The sequence below is a fragment of the Etheostoma spectabile genome, chromosome 20 (assembly GCF_008692095.1).
Source record: "Etheostoma spectabile isolate EspeVRDwgs_2016 chromosome 20, UIUC_Espe_1.0, whole genome shotgun sequence".
NCBI classification, from domain to species: domain Eukaryota; kingdom Metazoa; phylum Chordata; class Actinopteri; order Perciformes; family Percidae; genus Etheostoma; species Etheostoma spectabile.
In genome coordinates this window covers 11,413,133-11,428,905 of record NC_045752.1, presented here as the reverse complement: position 1 = coordinate 11,428,905, position 15,773 = coordinate 11,413,133, and the positions used below count along the sequence as shown (strand labels likewise).

The 15,773-nt window shown below is 35.9% G+C and overlaps 1 protein-coding gene across 4 annotated transcripts in view; it reads left to right on the top strand.

Annotated features, from left to right (window-relative positions):
• Positions 1-8,110, top strand: part of LOC116670473 (regulator of G-protein signaling 6) — a 41,862-nt gene extending 33,752 nt beyond the window's left edge. For 2 of the 4 annotated variants that reach the window (XM_032501022.1, XM_032501023.1), the window contains 7 exons: positions 427-528; positions 673-845; positions 1,110-1,235; positions 2,105-2,291; positions 3,199-3,288; positions 5,673-5,732; positions 5,978-8,110. In XM_032501022.1, coding sequence (XP_032356913.1) covers positions 427-528; positions 673-845; positions 1,110-1,235; positions 2,105-2,291; positions 3,199-3,288; positions 5,673-5,732; positions 5,978-6,028 — 789 coding nt within the window. In that variant the 3' untranslated portion in view covers positions 6,029-8,110. The remainder of the gene's footprint in view (positions 1-426; positions 529-672; positions 846-1,109; positions 1,236-2,104; positions 2,292-3,198; positions 3,289-5,672; positions 5,733-5,977) is intronic. The other 2 variants (XM_032501024.1, XM_032501025.1) reach the window with 2 other exon arrangements.
• The last annotated feature ends 7,663 nt before the right edge of the window (positions 8,111-15,773 follow it).

Here is a 15,773-nt window from a genome sequence, read left to right as displayed (position 1 = left end):
ATATATATATTTACGCATATACTGCATGTACTGTATATTCATATTTTAATACATAATTTGACAATGCCTGTATATATGTCTTTGTTTATTCAGCAGTAAAGTTCTTCTCATTTTTTTACAAATGTAAAAATATAATGTGTGTGGGTAAAAGCAATCAAAAATCTAAGGATCTAAGATTCAACAGACTCTTCAAACCCACCATGTGTAATTTTTGTATAATTATAAGAGCCCCAGTCATAATACTGAGGCCATGATGTTGCTGATGGTAGCTAGAGCCCTGGCCCCAGAACTATTACTTCTGGTCTCACAACTATTACCTGACATTGATCAAACTACAAAATAGAGTTCTTGACCTGTCATGGTTTATCAAAACAAAGACAATGGCATCAAAACAAAACAACATGTCTCTCCTCTCATCTTCTCCAGTCGGTCTACGGGGTTCCAGATGACGGCCAGACCCAGCCGAGCCCCGTCCACATCAGCTCCCAGCCGACCAGGAAGGCCACCAAAGAAGACGTTCAGAAGGAGGTAACTCACGGTGTCACCTTCTTCTCCATAGGTCATTACCCAGCATTCTGCCTCACCCATCCATCATGTCGACAGTCGGGGACACAGACTGATGAGCTGTTACCTTATTTAGCTTCCTCATTATTCTCTCTCCCTCTCCATCAGATTACCTTCCTGAACATTCAGCTGGACAGACACTGTATGAAGGTTTCCAAAGTGGCCGACAGTCTAATGAGCTACACGGACCAGTTTGTGGAATATGACCCTTTTGTGTCGGCCACAGAGCCTTCCAACCCTTGGATCAGTGATGACACTTCCTTCTGGGACTTGGAGGGAAGGTGAGGCTAGAGGGGTCATGTTGGGATGTGTGCTAAGTGTCCACAGGAGGCTGATAATTCTTTAAACCAACGCTGAGGTCAGGTGGAGGGTAGAGGCCTCGGAGATTTTGTTGTCCTGAAGTAGGAGGGCTATCATCTTAAAGAAGAAGTAATGCTCCCAAAGGTTTACTGTGTTCTGACGTTCTGGTATCTGCTCTCTGTACACCATGAGGAAAAATGACCTATTTTATTCCATTCTTCTCTAATGTGTTTTATTCTGAGCAGTCGTGACCCCAGCCAGCAGCGTGTGAAGAAATGGGGCTTCTCTCTGGAGGAGGCGCTGAAAGATCCGGCGGGAAGAGACCAGTTCCTGAAGTTCCTGGAGTCAGAGTTCAGCTCAGAGAACCTGCGGTAAGACTGACATGCATTTCTCAAAGCGACTATAATCAATATTTTATTTTAACAATGGATCACATGATTATATTTGTATGTGAAATGGGTCACATCTGCTGATACAATAACTAAACAATATTAGAAATGTAATGATCTAATTAGATTTTGGGCATCTTTCTGCATAGATACTAAGGTTTTTATGATCACTACTACAACTTCTTAATGCTTTTAAATACACAGATTATATTAATACCACACACAGTGGTGGGAAGTACATTTAATAAAGTATCATATTTAAGGACAGTTTTCAGGTACTTTTACTTCACTTTACTACTTTATACTTCCATTTGTTCTTCTTCTAAATGGACTTTTACTCTACAGTTGTGTAACAACTATAGTTACTTTGCTGGATTTTGTTTTTTTACATATAAAACCTTGTAAAATATGAGGAACAGTATACAAAACTTTGCTTCACTTTGACCTGCTACTGCTATGTTAAAATGCTTCTTACATGTTTGCGACATGCAGCAATAATAAAAATATTAATATATAATAATACTGAGTACTACTAATTAGTATTTGTACTACTGCTGACATACTTATTTTTTGTAAGTAAAAATTTCAATTGTGCATTTTTACATTGTAGTATTGTTACTTATATGTAAATAATTATACCATTGTTATGTCAAAACAAGTGTGTCAACATTGTAGACATATTAATATTTGATCAATATTTATATTTGATCAATATTCAAATTAATTCAGTAATCACATTAAATGGCATTGTCAGAATACAAGTTAACATAGCAAAATAACAATTGTATATTCACTGTTTATATTTCATATTTTGGGGAAGTTGTTATTGATTAGATGTCATGCTGTTGTAGGTTCTGGTTAGCAGTGCAGGATCTGAAGCGGCGGCCTCTCCAGGAAGTGTCCTCCAGGGCGCAGGAGATCTGGCAGGAGTTTCTGGCCGAGGGAGCGCCGAGCTCCATCAACCTGGACTCTCACAGCTACGAACGCACCAGCCAGAACCTCAAAGACCCCGCACGATACAGCTACGAGGACGCTCAGGTGGACTCGGTTGTTTCTTCACTCATGGATGAATTAACATAACTATACATGTTCACGTTCACACACGCATGAACACACACACATATTCATGTATATACTCTAAGTTAAAAGGGCCTGATTTCAGATGGGTTTACCCTCCATCATCACACACATCACACACACAACACAACCACAACACTCACACCAATCTGAATAAACATGAGTGCCAAAACACCTGCGCCTGTGCCTGCGCCTGCCCACATACTTCTCTACGTAAATAGAAAGGGATTTAGTGGTACTATAAGGTCCTGAACTTTGTCCTTCATAAGACTATATATATATCACACACACACACCCACACACACAACACAACACACACACACCCAACTTTATATTCATATATAAGCTCTAAGTTAAAAGGGCCTGATTTCAGATGGGTTTACCCTCCATCATCACACACATCACACACACACACACACACACACACACACTGCAGCCGTTTATTTCCTCTCCCATCTGCTTGCCCACAGAAACACAGAACCTTTCCACGCCACTCATGTTACACTGGTGAATGAATGAGAGGGGACTGAGGAACAGAAAGAGAGAGGTTTGAAGATGAATGATCGAGTGTGTGTGTGCCAGGGCCTGATGAGGCGAGTAATGCCATGAATAGGTTGTTCGGTCGGTTCACCATGGATTCCTCTGGTTCTAAGTGGGTTGGCGATGTGTGAGGTGGAACGCCTCTCACTGGCAGGACATTACTCAGCTCTGTCTCACAGGACTCTTTGCATCACCGCCTCCAAATCACACATGCGTGCATTTCATTACCATAAACAGACCTCCTTTATTACTCTGCACTTCTCTTTATTGTTCCACTCCCTTTTCTCCAAAGCCAACACACACTCATCAGTTTTTCTTTCTATTGCAGGAGCACATATTCAAGCTAATGAAAAGTGACAGCTATGCACGCTTTTTGCGATCCAACATCTACCAAGATCTCCTGTTAGCCAGAAAGAAGGTGAGCTGTGCTCTCTGACCCCTTTCCTTTTTTACAAAAGTTTGTCACTTTGTCACTTTGTCACTCCTGTTTCATATCTAATTTAGTATGTAGTCAGTAATAGATATACAGAGGGCCTATTTTAATCGCACAAGTGTAAAGTGTCCGTGCTAAGCAAGTGCTAAGCGTTTGTGTGTTTGTGTGTGTGTGTGTGTGGGGGGGGGGGGGGTGCAGCAGGCCTGGGGGAAGTAGAATATAGAGGTGTGGTGATTAATTGATTAATAAATACTCTCACTGGTCTAATCACTCTGAAAAAGCTGTGCCACTCACAGTGAAGCTTGTCATACAGTAGAAATTAGCTGATAGCCGAAGATACTGATCGATCTACTGACTGGGGAGTGTCTAATTAAATTAAATTAAAAGTTTATTTACGACATTCTATTCTCTGCTTGCGGTGGTTGTTGCACCGCCATGAAATTATGGCCCCTATGTGACCAAGTACATTTGCTCAAGTACACTTTTGAGTTATTTAGTACTTTAGTATTTCCTTTTTATCTACTACATACTTCTACATCCATTTTGGAGGCGTATTGTACTTTTCACTCCACAACATTATTTACTTAGACAGCTTTAGTTTACAATATATATATATATATATATATATATATATTATATATATATATATATATATTTATATATAATATATATATATATATATTTAAGTAACTAAAGCTGTCAAATTAATATATATAATGTAGTTACAATATAGTGATCATAATCATAATCATAAACATAACATAACATATATGTATGTCGCACTTTATAAACAATAGTTCAGTTAAGTGCTTTGATAGTGGAAACAAAAGCACATATAAATCAATACATAAATATACACTCAATATGAATTTAATACACATACCCATAAATGCACAACAAAGTGAAATGAAAATAGGAGAGATGGGGCAGCACTAAAGGACAGAAAAAAAAATCACGATTCAATAACCAAATGGAGTTAACAGGCAGACAACGAGAAAGACAATAAAAAGACTGCATCACATAAAAGCAAGTCTATAAAAGTGTGTTTTAAAAAGAGTTAAAAGAATTCTCCAATTCAGCGAGCCCTATCTCCTCGGGCAGGTTGTTCCAAAGCCGAGGCGCCCCGACGGAGAAGGCACAGAGACCTCTGGTTTTGAGCCTCGACCTTGGAACGGTTTAAAGGGTCCCAGCCCGAGGTTTTGAGGCTGCGAACCGGCTTGTAAAGGGTCAGCATCTCTGAGATATATACTAGGGCCAGACCTTGACGAGCTTTAAAAGTAATCAGTAAAAACTTATGATCAATTCTAAAACGGACATGGAGCCAGTGAAGCGAAGCTAGGTTTGGAGTGATGTGATGCCGTCGGTTAAAACCGTTGAGAAGCCTGGCTGCTGAGCTCTGGACCAGCTGGAGGCGAGAGAGGGATTTGTGGTTGATGCCGGTTAAAATAGAGTTGCAATAGTCTAGACGGGAGAATAGGAGAGCATGCATGAATGCATCGATGATTATAATCCAATAAAAAGTAGAATATATATAATTGTGTGATGTGCCATTCTGCATAGAGTATTTCTACACTGTGGTATTGCTACCTTTACTCAAGGAAAATATCTGAATAATTCTTCCACCACTAGTTAGTGATAATAGTATAATATACATAGGAAAAGTCCTTCAAACAACTCAAGGTTTCAGATTCAAGGTAATCTGATTACATTTACATGCTACAAAAGCAGGCTATTTCAATGTCATTTGGCAGTTATTAACAAAGTCTGGCATTCTGCAGTTTGATGCTCTCATGAGACGGCTAACAGAGCCCTAAAAAGGCCAAACTACTGTGCCCAAGATGCAGGTGCAAGGAAACTGCTAAATTATGTAAAACATCAAGGAAACTCAAAAAACAGGTCAAACAGGCAAACTGTTGCGTAAAAGACGAACAACAGTCATTCTAAATAGAAGCAACAGATTAGCAACATATAGTATTTAGATATGATAGAAAAGTATAGTAGTTGTTGACAGTGATGGTGATTTTGTATGTTATATTTTCTGACTCCCGTAGGTTATCAGTGTAGTACCTAAGATGTGTGCAGCTAAGCAAACATCATTTAGCTGTTACTGTGTAATATGGAGCTTTTCAGCAAATCATAGCTGCCTCTCTTCATGCTAGCCTTTCTGCCCTTTCCCGTTTGGACACTGCTCCTTCTGCTGGCCTGTCACTGACCCCACTCCATTTCCTAAAAAAATGCAACTCCCACATTGCCCTCGGCCCTCATTTTTGCTATGCTTGGCCCCTTTTTAACTACATCACACCCTGACCCCCCGTCAACACCCGTACCTGACCCAAACACTCACCCTGCTTCCCCCCCTCCCAAAACAGCAGCCAGCAGACACTGAACAGGGCCGCCGCACCTCCTTGGAGAAGTTCACCCGCAGTGTGGTAAGTCATTTGGAGCTGGGGCTGTTAACACAACACTGGCTGGCTCACTATCAGTGGCTTTTGCAAAGTATAACCATATTACACTCTGTTGTGGCTCTTTATACCTGTAATAGGATGTGCATTTGTGAAAAAGATAACATGCTAGTCACATGAATGGTTGCAACCAAGCATTTTAGATTTATGAAGTACTCATACTTTTATCCTCTCAGTCTAGTAATGTGTTTTTGTTTTAATTGACCTTGTAGGGCAAGTCATTGACGGGAAAGCGCCTGACAGGTCTGATGCAGTCATCCTGACACAGCCTGTGCTGGAGGGGCACAGCCAGACCCTGTTGGAGAGGTGACCGCCACACAGGGGCGGGGGCTGGGTCACAGACAGTGGAGCTGGGCTGGACATGGCTGCTGTGGATGCTCTCATACACTGCTGCCACACTGCTACTGCAGCACTGGGCCTGCCGGGGCAAACGCCCCAAACTGAACCACTGAGGAAATACTGACGAGGGAACCTCAGCCAACACACCACATGGCATGCAGCATACAGTATAAGCACATTCAGACTAGGGCTGGCCTCTTTTCATCACTTAGTTGGCAAACTGGTTGTTAGGCTCTTTTTTGGCTATGCTGACCAGTTTATATTGTTTTCATTTTGTTTTTTATACATGTTTATTGGATGTTAAAGCACATCTGTGGTGTCGCAACAACATTCTTTGATAAAAACTAAGTTTAAAAGCTATTTGCCACAACATTTGCAACAAATTAACTTTTGATTTAGTTGTCCTAAAACAGTTGGGGTCAAAGAGGCACATCAACACAGACACAAATCAGCATTCTATTTTGCATATGTCTCTTTACTGACAAGGCAGCCAGCAATAAATAAAGTGTGAGACCACTTTTTTCTTTCTTTAAAAAAATAAAAAAATACAAATATCCTTAAAATTTCTATAACATCTGTTCCTCATAAAGCACATGACATGTCAGTTATATAGTGGGCATAATTTTGGCAGTAATGAAGAATATACAAAGTAGTTGTTGTTTGCCATATGTTAAATTGATTTTTGAAGGTATAACTTTTCAGGCTTCATTACATTCCAAAATCTGGCATAAGGGCTTAATGTAGCATTCACACTGCACTGTTGCATTCAAATGTCTTTTGATTCATTAATCCAGTTGGCATATTTGGTTTACTGAACTTCCTGGCTTAAAGTTCTAAATGTTTAGGCTACACAGTCAACTTAGGAATTCCAAAGTATGTGTGAATAAATGAGAAGCTTAGAAAAACGTGGCCCACATGGTAGTGTAAATCACAGTGATTTGAGCTTTTACTTTAGTCCTTGTTCTAGTTTGCACAGTCACATGTGTAATAGCGTCCACATGCTTTTCGGGGCTCCTACCATAGTGTAGTTTTTAAGGTTTCCAGTGCCATGGGTCCATCTAGTGGTGGTTCAACCACAGGACCAGCAACCATGTGATACAAGACTGTATTAAACTAGGTTCACATATCACAGGACATCATGATGTCAAACCTAGTTCTCTGATCATGGAGATATTAAGGCCTGCCGCCCAATATGGGATAACTTATGTTTTGTTGCTTTTTTACTGCATGAATATCTCATCTTTGGTTTTATCAAAACAATTAAACCTGCCCATGTTTGTTTGGCAAAATGTATGCTGTGACTCTCCATCTAATAATCATATTGTGTTTAATGACTATGGGGAAAATGGTGCATGTTATTGGACCATAAGGGAGTTGGGGGAAGATTTGGCTCTCCAAAGACAGCACACAGACGAGGAAAAGCACTGGAGCAACACTCCTCAGTGAATGGACATCAAAGCCCTTAAATGCAACTGAGAACAATATTTGACCTGTAATGGGCACCGCTCACTGAACATTAGGCATCTGTGCTCCACTGTGGCTTCAGACCTCTTCTACAGACAGAAGGTGCTTGGACAGACAGCTCCCCCATGATCCCAGGGACTGCTACAGTGGCAGACTGCTGAATGAGTGAATAGCCTATTATTTCCTGTTAGTCATTGTAATGCACCATACAGGTCATATTAATAGTTGTCATAAACCAATAACCTCTTGATTATAAGGTAGAGAGAGATGCTTGAGTTGATGTACCAAATGTTATTCTCAGCACAAACACAATGACACTATGTACAGGGTGCATTGTAGATGTAAATTGGCTAAATTTCATTATCCAAAAGCACACTTTATTATGATATGGGCACATTACTATGCATGTAACATATTCAGGGCATTTTTAGCTTTTAGTTTCTCAATCAGCAAGATGACTACTGGCACTCTAAAACACTCAAATACCTGCTATCTATTCATGGGTACCCAATAATAATAATAAAAAAAACTCTGGACCTGTCTCGTCTGTGCCAGTCTTCTGTTTTGTTTGCTGTCTTTGTTTCACTTAGATCTTTTTCAGGAGTATCTCAATACAGGGTCCCAGATATATGTGCAAATAAATCACAAAACACTTTTTCTATGATGGACCTGAGAACACACGTATGCACTTGCAAATAGACATTAAGAACACAGTAAGCAAACAATACGTGTGCAGTATGAAGAAAACAAACTATAAACAACTGGAGAAAACATCCAAAAGCAAGGCTGCAAGTAGCAAATATGGAAACAGTTTCCAATAACGAAATACACACAACTATAAAACAGGCCATTGTTATGTTAGCTGGCTATAGTTGCTTTTATAATTGTTGCAAAGGAACGTTCAAGGGTGAATTGTTTAATTAATGGTTAAAACAAAATAAGTTGCAGTTTGATAGAATTAATTCATTTATACTATGACTTTTTATGATTTTTAAGGACATACTATTCTATAATTTTTTGACTGTTTTATGACATACTATATTATGACTTTTTCATGACTTTTGGCATTCTGCATGACGTATTTCTGATTTTAATAAAATACTATACCATAACTTTTCATGACTTTTTGTGACAAACTGTACTGACTTTTTTCAAAATTATGACATACTACACTGGGTTTTTTTATGACTTTTTGACATCCTATACTATGACCTTTTAAGACATACTATAGTATAACATTTGTATCACTTTTTGAAATAATTTACTATGGCTTTTTTTTAATGATATACTGTACTATGACTTTTTTTACTTTTTATGACATACTTCCCGTGGTTGTGGTTTTCAAGTGTAGTTTTTCCTGTTTTATTGTATTAATTAATTCTCGGTTTCCTTGTTGTGTACTGTCTCATGTGTTTCTGTATTCTCTGTGTTTTACAATGTTCCATGTGTGTATGTTTTATGCTTCAGTTTCCTGTTTTACTTTTAGGGTCTGTTTCTCTGTGTTGTGTCTTGCTTTTCTTCCTGCCTTGTGTTTTCCCGTCTCTGTGATTGTCTGCCCTGCCCTGATATGTTCCACCTGTTCAGCAGCCCTCATGTCACCTGTCTCTCGATACTACTCTCATTGCCTTGTGTATTTAATCTCTCTGCTTCATTTGTAGCTTGTCCATTCGTCGTCGTTTATCCCAGTGTTATTCCATGTAGCTCTCCGGCCTTGTGGTTGTTGCCTTCCTTGTCTTCAGTCTTGCAAGTGGTTTTTGGATTTTGTTTTGGACTTTTCTATTGCCTGCCTGCCTGCGTACCTCAGGACACCTTCTGTTTGTAGGCCTTTTCATTTAAATAAATATTTCAACTCGGCTTGCTGCCTCCTTGTTGCTACACTCTGCATTTTGGGTCCAAGCCAAGCTATTCTTTAAACCTGACAATGCTATAATATGACTTTTTGACATACTATACAATGACTGTTTTGACGCATATGACCTTTTCATCATATTTTTGACATACTATACTATGACTTTTTTATTCTATTCTTCAACATAGCCTAGTTTTTTTATCACTTTTTCCGACGTAATAGAGGAGGACTTTGTTTATCACTTTTTTGGAAATACTATAACATTACTTTTTTTCACTTTTCTCAACATACTTGTGACATTTATCACTTTTTTAACATACTATACTATTATTTTTTTTTTTTTTCGACATACTATACTATGACTTTTTATCACTTTTTTTAACACACTATGACTCTTTTCAACATGCTATACTTTGACTTTTTAAACATGAGACATTTTTCATGAAACTAATAGTATTGTATCTCAAAAAAAGTGATTTTGGAGTATTTCGGAAAGGTTTTCAAAAATTGCCATAGATTATGTCAAAAAAAGTTATAAGAAAAATCATAGTAAAGCATGTGAAACCTCATAGTATAGTATGTCGAAAAAAGTTGGAGCAGAATTAAAGAATTAATTTTAAAAAAGGCATAGTGTAGCATGTCAAAATAAGTGATAAAGTCATAGTATGGTATGTCAAAAAAATTCATATAGTATAATGAAAAAAGTGAAAATAGATTATTTTCAGAATGAAGTGATAAAAGTCATAGCATAGTATGTCGAAAAAGTGATAAAGTCATAGTATAGCATATCAACAAAGATCAAACAGTATGTCAAAATAGGTCATAGTTTAGTAAAGTATGTTGAAATAACTGATAAAAAGTCAGAGTATAGTAAGTGAAAAAAAGTCATAGAAGAGTATGTCGGAAAAATTGATAAAGTCTTAGTAGAGTATGTCCAAAAAAGTCATAGTATAGCATGTTGAAATAAGTGATGAAGTCATATTATGGTATATCAAAAGATTTGACTAAAGATATAGTAGAATATGTTGAAAAGACAGTGTTAGATAAAGTAATAAAAAGTCATACTATAGTATGTTGAAATTAGTGATAAACTTCATAGTATAGCATGTTGAAAAATATCATAGTAGAGAATGTCAAAATAAGTGATGAAAAAGTCACAGTTTTGCACGTCGAAATAAGTGAGAAAAAAGTCAAAGTATAGTGTGTCAAAAAGTCATTTTTATAGTATGTCAAAAATGTAATAGTATATTATGTCGAAAAAAGTGATAAAAAGTCATGGTATGGTGTGTCAAAAATAGTTGTAGTAGAGTAAGTCAAAAAAGTGATAAAAAAGTCTTTGTATAGTATGTCTAGAAAGTGATTAAAAAATCCTATTATAATATGTTAAATAAGTGATGAAAAGTCATATTAGAGTATGTCGAAATTAGTGATAAGAGTATGTCAATAAAAGTGATAAAAAATCAAATCATAGCATATTGAAAAAGCGATAATGTCATAGTGTTGCATGTCGAAAAGAGTATGTCAAATAAGTGATAAAAAGTCACAGAGTTTGTTGAAATTAGTGATAAAAAAATAAAATCAGCAAAAGTAAAATAGTATGTTGAAAAATGTCATAGCATAGCATGTAAAAAAAAGTTATATTATAGCATGTCAAAAAAAGTCTTAGTATAGTATGTTGAAAAGAGTAATGGAAATGTTGTAGAGTATGTCAAAAAAGTGATAAAAAAGTCACAGTTTAGCATGTCGAAATAAGTGAGAAGAAAGTCATAGTATAGTATGTTGAAAAAAGTGATAAACTTCATAGTATAGCGTGTTGAAAAAATGTCATAGTAGAGAATGTCAAAAATAGTCGTAGTCATATTTAAAATAAAACTAATGAAAAAGTCATAGTATGGTATGTCAAAAATAGTCGTAGTTCGTATTTCAAAAAAGGTGATGAAAAAGTCATTGTATAGTATGTTGAAAATTGTCATAGTATAGTATGTCAAAAAAAGACATTAAAAGTCATACATGTCGAAAAAAGTGATAAAAGTCATAGTATAGGATGTAATAAAAGTCCTGTTATAGTATGTCAAAAAAGTAATAGTGTAGTATGTCAAGGAGCGACTAGAAGACCATGCATGCTCCACACAAAAATGCCCAGCCTAGACTGGGAATCAATTCAGGGTCTGATTTTGTCATTACCGGCCACAAACCACTTAGCCACAGTGTCACTAAATAGTACAAAAAACAACAAAAATGTTATAGTCTAGTGTGTCAAAAATAGTCATACTATAATATGTCGAAAAAAGTCATAAATAAGTCGCAGTATAGTATGTTGAAAGGGGGAGTACAACTTTTGGCATAGTATGTCAAAAAAGTTACAAAAAGTTCTAGTATAGTATGTCAAAAGGGATTAAAAAGTCATATTAAAAAATGTTGAAAATTGTCACAATACAGCATGTCAAATAAAGAGATAAAAAAGTCATAGTATAGCATGTTTTAAAAAGCAATAAAAAATCATAGTATAGTATTTCTAAAAATGTTATAGTATGTCAAAAAATTGATAAAGAAGTAATGTATAGAATGTTAAAAAAGTCATAGTATAGCATGTCAAAAAAGTCATAGTATAGCATGTCGAAAAAGTCGTGTTAAATATTTTGAAAAAAGGTGATAAACGTGATCAATAGTGTGCCAAAAAGTAGCAAAACATCATGGTATGTCAAAAAAGTGGAAAAAGTCATTGTATAATATGTCTAAAAAAGTTGTAGTAATGTTGAAAAAGTGATAAAAAAGTCATGGAGCATATCATAAAAGTCATGTTATAGTATGTCGAAAAAAGTTGTATTTAAATTACGTCAAAAGTGATAAACAGTGATGACATAGTGTGCCAAAAAAGTGATGAAAAAGTCGTAAACTATGTCAAAAAAAGTCATAGTATAGTAAGTTAAAAAAAGCCATTGAAAAGTCATAGTATATGTTGAAAAAAGTCAAAGTATATGTTGAAAAAAGTCATAGTGAAGTTTGTCGAAAAAAGTGATAAGTCATAATATAGTATGTCGAAAGTAGTAAAACATCATAGTATGTCAAAAAAAGAGTGCTAAAAAGTCAAAGTATGGTATGTCAAAAATAGTCGTCGTACAGCATGTCATAAAAGTCATGTTACAGTATGTCGAAAAAAGGGATGAAAAAGTCTAAAAAAGTCGTAGTAGTGTTGGAAAAAGTGATAAACTTCATAGTATAGCATGTTGACAAATGTCATAGTTTGAAAAAAGTAATAAAAATTCATAGAGCATGTCATAAAAGTTATGTCATAGTATGTTGAAAAAAGTGATGAAAAAGTCACAATTTAGCATGTCGAAATAAGTGAGAAAAAAGTCATAGTATAGTATGTTAAAAAAGTGAGAAAAAGTTGTGATACAGTATAGCAAAAAGAGTGATAAAAAGTCACAGTATAGTATGTCAAAAAAGTAGTAAAACATTATAGTATGTCAAAAAAGTGGAAAAAGTCATAGTATAATAAGTTGAAAAAAGTTATAGAAGAGTATGTTGAAGAAAGTCGTAATGTCGAAAAAAGTGATAAACTTAATAGTATAGCATGTTGAAAAATGTCATAGTTTGAAAAAAGTGATGAAAAAAGTCATAGAGCATATCACAAAAGTCATGTTATAGTCTGTCGAAAAAAGTGATAAAAAAGTCATATAGAATGACGAAAAGAGTGCTAAAAAGTCAAAGTATAGTATGTCAAAAATAGTCATAGTAGAGTATTTCGAAAAAAGTGATAAAAAGTCATAATTTAGCACGTAATAAAAGTCATGTCAAGTATGTTGAAAAAAGTGATAAAAAAAGTCGTGACATGGTGATCTGAAAAAAGTGATAAAAAGTCATAGTATATCATGTAGAAAAAAGTGATAAAAAAGGGATTATACAGTATGTCGAAAAGAAGGATGAAATAGTCACAGTATAGTTTGTCGAAAAAAAGTAATAAAATGTCATAGTATTTTAAGTTGAAAAAAGTCATGGAAGAGTATATTGGAAAAAATTGATAAAGTCATATATTATGTCGAAAACAGTAATAATAGAGTATGTCGGAAAAAGTGATAAAAAAAGTCATAGTAGGCTACAGTATGTTGGAATTAGTCATAGTATAGTATGTCAAAAAAGCGATAGAAAGTTAGGTTATGTCGAAAAAAGTGACAAAAAAATGTATTCTTAGTATGTCGGAAAAGTGATAAATAGCATAGCAGTATAGCATGTCGAAAGAATTTGTATTATAGTATGTCGAAAAAAGTGATAAAAAGTTAGCGTTACAATGGACACAGAACGGACCCAATCGCAAGGCTCAACAATAATACTTTTATTTGGCACATTGATAAGGAGGGAGGTGCGGGAAGGTGGAAGCCAGGAGCAGGAGTGATGGCACGAGGGCTGCAGCATGATGCCAAGGGAATAGGGGACTGGAGTAGGAAGGCAAGGGCAGAGAAAGGATAGCACAGGCCTGGAAGTCAGCCGGAGGATGGCGAGGGAATTGATAAGATGGTATGGGACGGGAGGGCTGCAGCAGGATGGCAAGGGCAGAGGTGGGATGGCAAGGGAGCTCGGGGAGCGTGGGGGAACCGGGGCCGAGGGAGCCGAGGAGGAGGCACAGAAGTCCTGGGAACAAAGGAGTCAAATGAGGGCAGGCTGGAAGCAGGAGCAGGGGCAGGATGGACCAGGGAGCTGTGAGGAGGGAACCGAGTGGTGAAGCCAGCTGACTGGAGATAACAAACGAGGTATGGAGATGATGGCTGCAAGGGAGAGACACAAGAGAGGTAAAAACATGTGACAGACGGAGACGGGTAAGTACAACAAGGTTTTTCAAGAGAGCTTGTGGCGTGTATCACCAGGGTCATAGTAGAGCATGTCATAAAAGTCATGTTATGTATGTTAAAAGTCATAGTATAGTATGTTGAAAAAAGTGATAAAAAGTCAGTGTAGAGTATGTTGATAAAAAATAAAATCATAGTATGTCGAAAATGTAACCTATTCAAAGTAAGCAAAATATTAAATGTATTCAAAATATCCTTTTTGTATCACCCAATATATGGTGATTCATAGACTTTGCAAATATTACACAAATATTGATAATAAACTCAAGCCTAAACTGTGTATGCAGTAAAATTACCTCTTAATTTGTTTGTAGCTTCAGAGCAGAAGGTAAGCCAGTCCCCCTCTGAAAAGGATGAGCCCGAAATTTGCAATGAGGAGGTCATGACTACAGGGACAGGTAGAGACGATACCAGAGTAAACAATATGAATTAAAGTTATTTCATGTAAGAAAGACAAGTATATAACTATACATGATACCAGTGCACTGCTTAGGCTGCTACTGATACCGTCGGTACTATTCGCAATATAACTGTAAACTGTACTGTGAATTCACCTGTAGCACTTCAATATGCCTCTTTGTGTAAGAGTGGGATACTGTGACTTTTTTTCTGACTTTTCTGACATACAACATGGCTTTTAATGACGTTTTATGACATACTATCGGATGCTTTTTAAGATATACTATACACCAAATTGAATGGTTTTTTTTGAATGGGTTACTATTAGTTTTTTTCATGACGTATTCTATGACTGTTTACAACATACTATACTATGACTTTTTCATGGCGTTTTATGACATACTACAGTATATTTATGACTTTTCGTGGCATGCTGTAGTATGACTTTTAACGAGTTTTTTTACATTCTATGTACTACAACCTTTATGACACTAAACTACATTTTTGGTCTTTTTCTAACTTTTTGTTAAATTATACTATGTTTTTTACGACACACTATCCTATTACTTTTTCATGACTTTTCATGAAATATTCTTTGACATTATGACATACTACATTATAACTTTTCATAGCTTTGTAATGACTTACTATAACTTTTTATGACATACTATAGCATGAGTTTTTAACATACTTTACTATGGCTTTTTTTTGTGAAACACCATACTATTACTTTTTCAACTTTTTCTGACATATACTATGACAATTAATGGCATACCTGACTATGACTTTTTCATGACTTTTTCAGGCATTTTGAAATACTAATGATTTTATTACATTTTATAGCATACTACTATGGATTTGTTATAATATCATATAGTATTTGTTATGAAGTGCTATAACTTGAGTTTTTGACATAGTATACTATTACACTTTATGACTTTTTATGACATACTATACTGTTTATGACTTTTTACGACATACTAGACTGTTTTTTAATGACTTTTTACGACATACTATACTGTGACTTTTTAATCACATTTTCTGACACAATACTTTGACATTTTAAGACTTTTTGAAATAGTATTCAATGGGTTTTTAAATCACATTTTA